The sequence below is a fragment of the Sprattus sprattus genome, assembly GCF_963457725.1.
Source record: "Sprattus sprattus genome assembly, chromosome: 10".
Classification (NCBI taxonomy): Eukaryota; Metazoa; Chordata; class Actinopteri; order Clupeiformes; family Clupeidae; genus Sprattus; species Sprattus sprattus.
In genome coordinates this window covers 5,516,278-5,528,633 of record NC_137908.1, presented here as the reverse complement: position 1 = coordinate 5,528,633, position 12,356 = coordinate 5,516,278, and the positions used below count along the sequence as shown (strand labels likewise).

General features: G+C 40.4%; 1 protein-coding gene across 1 annotated transcript; it reads right to left on the bottom strand.

Annotated features, from left to right (window-relative positions):
* Positions 1 to 2,326: 2,326 nt before the first annotated feature.
* LOC308370828 (homeobox protein Hox-C10-like) lies at positions 2,327 to 6,718 on the bottom strand. The gene is made up of 2 exons (XM_080845545.1): positions 5,944 to 6,718; positions 2,327 to 3,158 (listed from the first exon to the last, which is right to left on the bottom strand). The coding sequence occupies exons 1-2, from the start codon at positions 6,653 to 6,655 to the stop codon at positions 2,881 to 2,883; spliced, it is 990 nt and encodes a 329-aa protein (XP_080701671.1). The 5' UTR covers positions 6,656 to 6,718; the 3' UTR covers positions 2,327 to 2,880.
* Positions 6,719 to 12,356: the final 5,638 nt, after the last annotated feature.

The window sequence follows — 12,356 nt, the reverse complement described above, 5'->3', positions numbered from 1 at the left end:
AAAACGGCTACTGGATAATTTCAACTATATTATTTTAAACCTAGAGAACGGTTCTGTTTTACAATAAACAAGAATGTTAACAATAGTTAGCAGAGTATGGAACCAAATATATTCAAACTCAAAATATTGCAATCTTGACCGTAGAGCTGTGCATTGTGTACCGTGTCTGGCATTATAAACGACACTGTGTGGACAAGTAACTTACTCCTACGAAGATTTCAGTGCTTTCACAAGAATTGATTTATGCAATATTCACAACTAAAGTTAATTTGGGAAGATTTCATTTTTTTTGCGCAATGTCCTTTAACGTTCTTGCAGTGGAACGAAGCTCAGCCATAAAAAGGTGCGTTTCAAGGACTTGCAGTGCATGCATGCAGATTCACACACTTGTTAGAAACTGTACAAAGCAAACTCATCCTCACACTTCCTTTGCCTTTTACAGATGAACATCAGTATCAATACAGAAACCTACAGTTTTACTTGTCAATTACTTTGTCATATTGGCCTATATGGTATCACACACACACACACACACACACACATATATATATATATATATACATATATGTATGTAGGTATGTATGTAGGTATGTGTGTGTGTGTGTCTGTATTTATGTTTGTATGTTTGTATGTTTGTATGGATGTATGTATGTATGTATGTATGTATGTATGAATGGATGGATGTATGTATGTATGGATGGATGTGTGTATGTCTGTCTGTCTGTCTGTCTGTCTGTCTGTGTGTGTGTGTGTGTACAAAAACAGCTACAACACTGGCAGATGTTCTAGCCTATATGGGCTCGCACCTGTACAGACCGAAATGCTTCGACCATCTTTAGGGCACCTTCGGTAGACCATTCCGGACGTGAGTCTGGATCTCAAGGCCCGCAAGCCACAACTACAAAGGGGGGAGAGGCGATCCCCACAACCCCCATGTTGTTTACAGCCCCAATTCACTGGCTGGAGGCTATAGACCGGTTTTAGTGACCGCCACATAAAACCAGGAAGAGAGAGAAGGGAAGAAAAGGGACAGTGTCGCGGAGGAAAGGCGGCGGTGGTTCATTTACAATGCCATTTGCGGAGACCGCGAGGGTAATCTGGCGCAAATGGACGCCCTTGATGAAGGCAAACTGACGTAATCAGGGCAGTTTCTTGTTGCCGAGCCAGGAAGTCAACCCCAACAACATGAAACTACCTAAACCACGCATCAGCTGTTTGTAACGGGCAGTCCATTGAAATCAACAGTCTTGAGTTAAATTGCGATCTCAAAGTAAAATGAAATGCAGCCTTATTTACGCGACAGTAAAATATAGGGTTATGTGCGAACACATCATAAGCAAGTATGCATAGTTTTTGAATATATTCAGAGCCAAACGTCAAAATGACACTTATCATCTATGTCCTATCAGCCTTTGTGCAAATACACATTCCAATGGCTAACTCCTAAACAGTGAAAGACTCCAAACACAATGAAAGATGTGCAGTAACATAGACACAATGCCCTCACAATGCAATTTTCCACGCAAGGCTTCCTTACTCCAAAGACAGAGTTGCCGCCGACGCCAGTCACGGCGCATATCATACTCCAAAGTCCACACCACTGCTCATTTTTAATGTAACTAGGAGAGGAGAACATCGACCATGCTTGTACTGTCTTTCTTCGTGAAAAGGCAGGGTGCACGTCAAGATATTCAGAGATTATACACAACATCATGGAAATGTATTCACCGCCAGCAACGATGGTGCCAAACAAACACAGCCAAACATGCTCGCCTCCAATCCAAAGCAAAGTAGTGCCAGCATTGGGTCCTACCTTACTCTCCTTCCGTCTCCCTGACGAACGCTATCCGCGTTCCCGTCTTCCTCCTCCCGTCGCTTGTGTTCCATCGTATCCATTCCCTTTATGTCATATCCCCGTGGATTTTTGTTCCTCATCTAAGGATGAACACTGCACTCTCAGCAACCGGAGAGTCCACAGCTTTGTGCGCCGTATAAAAGAGAGCCATCCCCAGCCTAGGCTCCGCGGCTAAGCCCGTCCTCCTCCTCACCTTTAAAACGCATCTTTACTGCGGCGGCTGCACATTATATTTGCAGATCATAAAATCCTGCTCGGGCGCTCTACTCCGACCATACTGACATTACTATTTTATGACCTTGACTTATTGTGGTCACCTGGCTAATATTTAAATCAACGTTATGGTCGCTCTTCCACTTACATTGAAACTACCAGGATCTCTCTCTCTCTCTCCCACACTCTCATTCCTTTCTTACTGTCTTCAAATCAACCATAAAGGATACCATAAAGGGGAAAGACAGAAGGGAGAGATAATGCTCCAAAACCCGTTTTATTTATTTTTTGTCAAACAGGCCGCTCATCGTTTCAAAAAATTTGAATAATTTAGGAGATGTGCCAAAGAAAAGTGCATGCATGCATTTCACTCAAAGTACACAAGGGGGATAGTCCAGTTTGTATATACCAGAAACGCAAGCAACAAATATGAGATGAATGCATAATATGAATGCGTAAAACAGACATGTATGAACATTAAGATTAAAATTGCACAATGCATTCTAGTCTAAATACATCTTTAACTATCACCGACAAATATTTAAACATACACTAGGCCCAAGTTAAGTACAGCAGATTGGCCGGTCTGGCGTTTTAATTTTCACATCAGGCAAATACAAAACGCATGTCACTCATCACAGATCTGTGACAAGAAGCGCCATATTCTTATTATGAAAAGATGGAAAAACTCAGTTGTATACAATGGGATCTTTATTTCTTTGGGGTTGATAACGGTTATAAGTGTTTGTATTATTTCCCGCCGAGGGTAATGTGAACATTTATGAATGCAAAGGTGGGCTTAAAAGTGCTGCTCAGGTGTAGTCATAACCCGAAGTCAGTTCTCGCACCCTGCTCTCCCGGTGGAATTTCTTCAGTTTCATGCGGCGGTTCTGGAACCAAATCTTAACCTGCCGGTCGGAGAGTGAGATATTCTTGCTGATCTCCAGGCGGCGCTCCCGAGTAAGATACATATTGAAGAGGAACTCTTTTTCCAGCTCCAGTGTCTGATGTTTGGTGTATGGACATCTCTTCTTTCGGCCGCTTTTCGCTGTGAGCCAGTTACTTGCGACCATGGCCGGTTTAGATTCATCTGTTAAAAATATAAGATAATTAATGATGTAAAAAGAATCCACTTAAACCTTAACGTCAACTTGTATAACCCCACAATATCTTAAGAAAAAAAGTAGGCTACTAAGGACAGTGTAGAGATGACAGTCGTGAAATAAGGTGGAATTGGGGGTTAGGTTATTTTACTTTATACAATTACTACTTTTACTGTCATCCTTATCACGAATTGTCATTTTCTTTTCACTGAATGATTCACCACCTTGCATCCAAGTTTATCCTATAACTGCCTTTAATATTTATAATAAGCTACCCCATGTCACAGTGTGGACTCTTTCTGGAAAGGTTACTGTTTTAAGTTGAAAAGTGTATTACATTTAAAAATAGGTAAGCACGAACAAACCGTAACTGATGCCATTAACAAAATAGTTTGGTAGATTGAGTTTTCAGCTCTTCCATTAATTAATGAGCACACGCTAGAGCTACATTCAACGAGAAAAGGGTATTGAATGTCTATAAATATTACAGTGCAGTGTTCTTATGTGCGATGACTGTGTGTCCCGTTGTGCAAGCCATAAACGCAAGCGAGAGAGATTCCTATCCAAACGTTATTGACTTCCGCCTGTATTACATGGCCCAGCAGGACGAATAATAAAACGAACCATTCCATTCACAGTGAAGAGAGAAAAAACAGGAAACACCATTATTTGGACGGAACAAAGATGTTCAATGTCCCAAACATAGATTCTGACTGTTTCACTGTGTACTTACAGTGAATTCATCCAGTAAAAAAGACAATTCACCATACACTGTCTATCCAAGAGAATGGCTCTCAAAAGAACAAACGCAGTATACAATAAAATAAAAAAGACACATTATTCATTTCTGATACACTCAACACCCTACCTTTTAGGTAGGTTAGCTTTTCCTCCTGTATCGTATGTTCTTACATCAGGTCAAAATCAAGTCTTTTGGAAGCTACTCGTCAACGTCACTGAAGAAATTCATGATAATGAGATTATAGAAGAAGTAGTAGTAGTAGCAGCAGTAGAAGAAGTAATAATAATAACAACAATAATAACAATAAGAGGAAAAATAAGGAGGTCATTTAAAACTATAAATAATTATAAATAATAATAATTATTATTGTTGTTGTTAAAATATCTACTAAAATATGATTTTCAATTACACTTCCTTATCAATAATATTCCTTTTTACGAGGCTAGACAGTGTTTTACTAAAAGAGTTATAGTGCGAGTATAGTTCCGGCCCTCTTCCGACGTTCAAATATTAAAATAACATAGCCAAGGTCAAGCTCTAAATATACAAAAATGTAGGCCTAATGTTTACAAGAATTAACGAATACATTCTCAAATAAGGCCCGACTTAGATAGACATAAGACAACATAATATTTGAGATTTGGAATGGGTACGCCGCAACACTTAATCACTGTATCAGATAACAGTATTTAAACAGTTTTCAGCGATATGTACAAGGAGCTCGGTGAAGTGATATGTTTGCCAACATTATTTTAATTTCAAAAGAGATTTAAAGGGTAGGGGTGGGGGAAGGGAGCATGTTTGTTTTACATTTTGAGGTGCCCTACGATAGAGGTAAGAAGGGAGTCTACCTGAAGGCTACCAGGCCATATTCGTGCTATTTCTTCGTACGAGTAAGTAAATATGACCTCCTTATAAAAACAGTGCCCTGTGTAAAATATATAGGAGACCTGTGCCATATCATATAATATCATATTCTGATTCTGATTCTGACACTCGGAAAGAGGTTTTGTCGAGTCCTTATTTTGGATTCTAGGCCACTGCAGTGACTACTAGGCTACTTGGTAATATTAACATTTGTGTAACCAATATATCCGTGTAGATAAATGCCATTCAGCCAAAATTGCATTAAGCTTTAGGGCCAGTAAAAACGTATGCAGCTGAGTGTACTTGTTACTATATGGCCTCGTTATCATGCGCTTGAACGCAAAACACGGCACTGGTATTGGAACCACGGTAAGATGATACAAACATGGACATATTTACCCCTAGCCTGACTAGGTAGTTTGCTAGTCATGGCACCCATATGTTGTTCAGTCCTCTTGTGAAATGGCTTCAGTGTAAAAGTGTAGCGTGCCTAGGCTACAATAAAAATTGACAGGCTATTTATATGAAAGGCCTGTTACCGTGTTGATGTCCTCGCCTGATCTCGATCTCACCTTTCAGTGTCCAAGATTCTACATACACACCGGACTTTGAAATTGTGGTGGTTAATCAAAGAAACTACTCAGTTTAAAAGAAAAGTATGTGTGTTTGAAAGATGCATTTATCATTCACAGGTTACAATCTAAAAACGCCTCTCCCCATCCCACCACCTCTTTAATGTGTGTGTGTGTGTGTGTGTGTGTGTGTGTGTGTGTGTGTGTGTGTGTGTGTGTGTGTGTGAGAGAGTGTGTGTGTGTATGTTTGTAGGGGCTTTTAGTAGTTTGCTTTTCTGATTAGTTAGTACATATAGGAATATAGAATATAATAAAATAACAAATACGGATTAGAGAAGGAAACATAGGTGTGTGTGCTTTTGTGTGCGTGCGTGCATGAGTGTTTCTATGTTTAAGAAAGAGGGAGGGGTGTGTGTGTGTGTGTGTGTGTGTGTGTGTGTGTGTGTGTGTTTGTGTGTGAGTGTGTGAGTGTGTGAGAGTGTGAGAGTGTGAGTGTATTTACAAAAGAGTTGGGTAACAGGACCTGTGTGTAGTGTTTGTTTGTGCGTGAGTCTAAGTGTCTGTCTGTCTCAGTGTGTGGCATGTTATTACCTTTCACCTCGCTGTCTGAATTATCTGTGTTACAGTCCGTCTTGAGAACATTCTCCTTCTCTGAGAGTCTTTTAGGCACGCTATCGTCGTTTTTAAATTCGAGCAAACTAGAGTTCAGGCTGACTTTGCAGGTGTCGGTGAACGGCTGCGTAACGAGCGTCTCAGGTTCAGGTACATGGACGGATGGGAACCCCGACTTTAGCCCGCTAACTTGGAGTGTGTTTTCGCTCGCGTACTGCAATCGCGAACTTGGCATGTCCTCTTCAGAATCTTGGAGTCGATTGGAGCGACTGATGTCTGTCATCTGAGTGTACGTGGAGGCTTCCACCGTCTCTTTACACCCGATACTGGCGGGACGGTAGTGGGAATTTACAGAGACCTCAACGCCCGATGACAAAGGGCTTAGAAACGAATGTCGGGCAACAGGCTGTCCGGATACGCACATTTTTGGATCTTCCCTTAGAGTGTCCATTGGCAATACATAGTGTTGATGTGGATATGCGCCCACCAGTGCGCTCTGAGACTGGTGACTCCGTTTAGAGAGAGAAGCGATTCCATAATTTCTCACCAAGGAGCAGTCATACTCGGCGCTTTGCACGAACATTCCGGAACTGCCGAAATAGCTATCACCTCTGCAGGCGGCGGGTCCTTCTACGGGGGTGTTCACGCGGAGGGAAGCGCTGGCAGCGGACATGCCGTTCGGGCATTCCATTTTATCACCCTACAGCTCTTATTTTGATACAACACCACAGATGCTTCCAAGAGGATTATGATAGTTAGAGAGTGACATATTTGAGTTGGATGAAGGGAGGGGAAGAAGGAGAGAAGGGAGGAGGGAGGGGAAAGGAGGGGGACGTAAAAAAAAACATCAGTGACATAATTATGAAGGTACGACCGTGTCACGTGACTATCAGACCAATAGGAGCTTGAAAGTGGCCTTGATGCGCCAGACGGAGGTGACGTCACAGGGGTCAAGTTGTAGAGTGTTGTGATGTTCCGCGGAGCAAGGGTGCCATCTTCCAGGCCGAATGTAGTAACTGCATGCAGGCCAGAGAACAAAGAAACAGTCGATGGTGTTGCAAGTCAAGCGCATGGAGAAAGGGTAAATCATAAAAACAAAACTGCATTTCTAAGTCTTCAAATATAAATATCAAATGGTTTATTTGTTCCAAATATTGAAACGAGTAATGGATATGTTACTATGCTCTTGCAAGGAGGTCTCTAATAAACCCGTCATAGGAGCGCATGTGAGTTCATTTGGCCTATCACCTATTTTATATTTAAATGGAAATTGATGCCAATTATACAAATATTCTGGTGCAATTTAACTCAAAGTTTTGCAAAATAGATGGAAATAATATACCTATTCGTTGGAGCTGATGGGCTACTTCTAACTATTCCATGCCTCTTTGGTTTCCAAACAAGTAGAATGCTATACCATCGTATATTTAGACAATTCTAATACAATAAAGAGAAAGCACATTTGGATAAAATGTGCATTTTTTTGCCGTGATTTTCACAAAAGCTCACAATTGCATAGCCCCATGGGCAGTGTGAAAATAAAAATAAAATCAGCTAAGATAACATTCGTCTATGTATAATCTTGCTTCGAAATACAATATCTTAAATAATACTTTGTATAATGGTGCCTCTGTCCATGGTTACGTCGTGACTGGCTGGAAATATAAGAATGCATAATGGGTTCTGTGAATAGAGGCCTTTAATCTCTATGTAAACACGAAAAATGTGTAGGCGTGTGCGCTTTTTAATTATTCGAAGACTATATTTTCTTGTGTACAATTTACAAAATTAAAACACTAGACTCGGTGGCCTTGTGAGGTTTCCTGATATTGTTATTTCAAGTGCATGAACTGATATTTTCTTTGATTTGCTGTATCCCATCGCTGGTACGTATGTCAACTTCGCTGAATGGTCCTGTTTGGTGGTTTATTCTTTTCGAAGATTATATTATTTGTTAAGAAGCGAATTAGATGCTGCAGTGTTTTAGCCGAGAGAATTCTTGGGATTTTTTTCTACACTTTTCTGACTAACTTGTATTATAACCTCTCGAGCCCGTTAAGCAGAAAAGCTCTTTAGAAATACAGATATTTTTATTGGAGCGGATGTCACCCGTATCTAATCATTGGCAAATAGTAGCCAAGCAGCTACGTCAAAATTCATTCAAAATAATCCTCCTTCGAGCATTCAATTGATGCCACAAAGAGTGTAAGAAACTAAACAAAAATAACCAAAAGAAGGGGAAGACATGGGAGGCTAATACACGCTATAAAATCCACTGCTAATACTGGAACCACTGACACTTAGTTAACAACGTTGTAGCTCCTTGTAAATGGAGTGAAAGTTAAAAACAGGGCGTCTTTATAGATCTGAAAACTTAGGCTGGAAATCCACTCTCCTCTCCTAGGACAAATACTTTGATACAAAGAATGTACTTGGGTATGGTGTATGATTTCCTTACAAAGCCTCTTGCACTGTAACTTTATTTGGTTCTTGTCCTTGGGTTTCAGTCACTATAAAGGTGCAGGCTCGCTTTCAATGGCGCCGACACGGAGGTCAATAACACTGACCCCACCATTCCAGCACAAACTGCACAGGTTTGCCCCCTCCTTGAGTTCTGTTGTTGAAATGATGTATTCTCATTACATGTGTAGGATTTAGTAAGACTTAAGTTTGATTCCGATATGTTTTCTGTGATCACAAAGAGCCGTGCTGGAACCACATGTGGCTGTCTGTGTGTGGGAGTCTTTTCTCTCTCGTCTCTCTCCGCGTGCATATGCGTTTAGTGTGTGCGTGCGTGCGTGTATGTTTGTATGTGTGTCTGTCTGTCTGTCTGTTTGGTTTAACATAGTTTTGTGTTTGTACACAAATCTTCTAATCCAGAGTTCTCCTCTTACCTTAAATGAGGATTACATTATATTGAGAGCTGGCTATAACGATATTACAACCGACGTGAGTATTGGGTCCTTAGAGGTATACTAGCACGTCATTATAGCATTTTAAAAGGACAAAGGCATTGCTTTACATTTTGCTACATTTTCCCTTCCTCGTAGGTTACACGTTGTCTATAAAACACTGGGTATGTAATGACAATTATTTGATCATAATTGAGGACAGTTTTAATGCTTGTTTTAAATAAATCACAAAGACAGCAATCAAACAGGTGCAATCTGTTTGAATTTAAGCATTTACTTGTACGTTCAATTCTTACTTAAAAGATGGGTAACTCTGAAGAAGGATTTGGAGTTTGAGGATTTTTTTCAGGCACAGACGAACACACTAAATACAGACTGCATTATATGCCAAATAGTGAATATTTTGAATTACCTTGTAATATTGTTATTACCTCCCAATAACATTGTTATTACTTTCTCTAAAACAAACAGTCATCAGGCTGCGGTAGGAAAAATACATCCAAATCATTGCAATAATTCAGTGACTTCAACAGGGACTAACATTACATTCTAGGGGCATTACAACTGGTTAAAATGAAAGGCTTAATTTAGACACATATAGTAGCCTCACAGGCATCATGTGATGCGCCGATACTCGTTGATATCAACCCAAATATGAAAAACCCCAATGAATTATTAAATAGATACTATGCCTTATATTTCCAGTCTTGCAGCTGACTACAGTATCCTGTAACCTACACTACGGTGCCTTATGACCTACTGGACCGTTAGATACGTTTAATTCAGCGATACATAGACGATTAGCAGCCATTTGGGAAGTATAGGAGGACAAATAACCTGTGCGTGCCAGTGTGTGATGAAAAATTTTGTGTGGTAAAAAAAATATTCTTGATGTTGTTGACTATTGTTGATGTTGTTGACTTTTTCAGTATATGTTGTTCTAACTTATAACGGTACTTCGAGTACAATTGTCTTCCCAATTCATTTTGGGTACAAGGTGTGTGTGTATGTGCGTGTTTCTGTGTGTGTGTGTGTGTGTGTGTGTGTGTGTGTGTGTGTGTGTGTGTGTGTGTGTGTGTGTGTGTGTGTCAATGACAGGAGATGAAAAAGTGGTCATTAAACAGGGCATTAAAGTTCACACCTGGCAGTACCTGATCTGCTCATTAAATTGGGCTTAATTCAAGAGCAGGCAACAAATTAAATGCCATTTGTGTCGATCTACCTGTCCATAGATCCACATCAATAAAAAATAAATATTATTCACTGTCTTTCTTTGTATCATTCATGTTGTCTGATTGGCTTTCTCCAAATTGCCCATTTATGAAATGGTATTGTATCAGTAAGTTTAAAATGTCTGATTACTATTGCTTTGCTTCAAACCAGCAAAATCTCCAGTTGGTTTAATGCAAGGCAACTGTATTTTTTTTTTGTAAATACGATGTTCTCACTATTAAGTACCTTGCGTTTTATCTTCTGTTTTATTTATCAACACAAGTTTGTTATTCTGGAAAGATGCTATAATTCTGGTTTACGCAAGGCACGGTACGGTTAACATAATCTGACATTTAAAACAAGCAAAATATCCTCTCCTGCTAGCAATCGTGCTGGCGCTAGCAAGTCCAGCTACAGACATAATCTGAACTCAATTTTTAATTACAGATTCATGATAGCGATATAACAGTTTGTATCATACGTTAAGAGCATATCCTTACATATTACTATTCTTCTTCACGCATTTGTATCGAACATAATATACATGCTATTTTTCTAGGGAACCAATGCAAGATACACTACTTATTGCTTTGTGGTATGGTCATGTGAAGCCGTTTTACTGCTACAGAATTATGTGGTCTGAGAAACCTCTCATGTGATGGCCATATTTATATGAACCAGCACAACATATATACGAGGAGCACTAGGCAAACCTCGGCAATCGGAGCCTCGAAATAGCTCCAGGGTATGGCAAAGGGTTAAAATAGTTTTCATTCGCTGGAGAATGCAGACATCTCGCCGACAAAAATGAAATCATTAAACAGCTGAAGTGGCAGCTAAAAATGAATTGCAGGACCTCTGAAGTTAGCAGTGTAAAACTCTTGTATGCTAAATCTAATTACAAATTCGCCTGCTGTGTGATCTGAAAGGCTGTCTGTATTGCATTAAAATAGTTTATCCCCAAGTACTGAAACTAATAACTGCGAAGAAACCTGGTCATTTATTAATTTGTTTTCACCTTCTAACCTATGCTAACGGTACTGCAGAAACTGCAGACCAAAAGGAGCGTTAACATATAGGCCTACCATTTGTTTTTGTTAATCCATTGAGGTGGCCTTGTTCATATACATAACCAGAAGTGTACACATATTGTGCAGCTGGTCAAGCCTTGGAAATTAAAATAAACAAGTTCTGAGCGCACCTTAACGCAATTGCAGATACGTCTCGGCAATCTGCTGCCACTTGTATATGGTATATGTAAGGGTGCATGCTTCTGAGGTCTCAAGCGCTTGTGCTCTTTAGGTTCAAATAGCTGTAGTCCAATTAGGACGCCAACAGTGCGAATACGAATTTGGAGCTGTCATGTAGCAGCCTTTGTGAAGTAAAAACACGCGTTTTGTATGCCTGTTGACAACTTTTGGCACATCTGAAGAATCTAATTCAGCTCAGAGACATTCACCCTACTGCTCAATCTACGACACGTCAAATAATTTGCTTCAGATGGTATCTGTCGCTGTTTCATGACTTTCTTCTACAGCCAGCATACGGTTTCTTGTATCCTCTTGGCTTCAAAGTGTTGTTTTCTCAGTGCGGAAACTTCGCCTTGTAGCAACAAACCAAAAGTGACACATCAAACATGTCAAAGCCAGGCAAACAGTCCTCTGAGAGCAAGTATAATCATTCATTTAATTGTATGTTAGCAATAGCTCCTCCCTGATCACAATTCGTATTACTCTGTTTTATGACGTCACGGTAGAAAGACGAGGAGCATTCCTCTCTACTTTGAGTGGCGTGAGAACCCGCCATCCATGGATGATTACCTCAGCTGAAGTCCAAACACGCCAGCTTCATAGGCAGACACAACATGAAGAAGGCGAAGGAGGCGGGACCCAGGGAGGCCCTGGAATATGATGCCGGCGAAATGGGTCCGTGGTCGTGAAAATCTGTGGGCCAGGTCTAAGAACTCCTGGCAAGATTTGAGTGCAGTGGCTCGAGATTCTTGATTTCCCCCCCCCCCCCCCCCCCCACCCCCCAAACCCATCGTTGTTCTTCAAAATACACACATACAAAGACACACAGCTGGACACAAGTTCATTTTGACATAATCGTGTCAATTTACCAATGAGATAATTCTTGTTCTTTCGTGCCATTTAATCGTTCTTAGTGCTATGGGTCACATATCGATTTTGAACTTGATTTCTACTTCCAGTGCAGCACTGTAGTAACATAGGCCTAGAGTACATTCTGAACGGGTTCCCTTAAGGAATG

Bases quoted from the DNA above. Each gene is read 5' to 3' on its own strand.
- LOC308370828 (XM_080845545.1), bottom strand. From the start codon at position 6,655: ATGGAATGCCCGAACGGCATGTCCGCTGCCAGCGCTTCCCTCCGCGTG. The intron at 3,159-5,943 runs GTAATAACATGC...TATTTTTAACAG, and splicing joins TTCAGACAGCGAGGTGAAAG to ATGAATCTAAACCGGCCATG.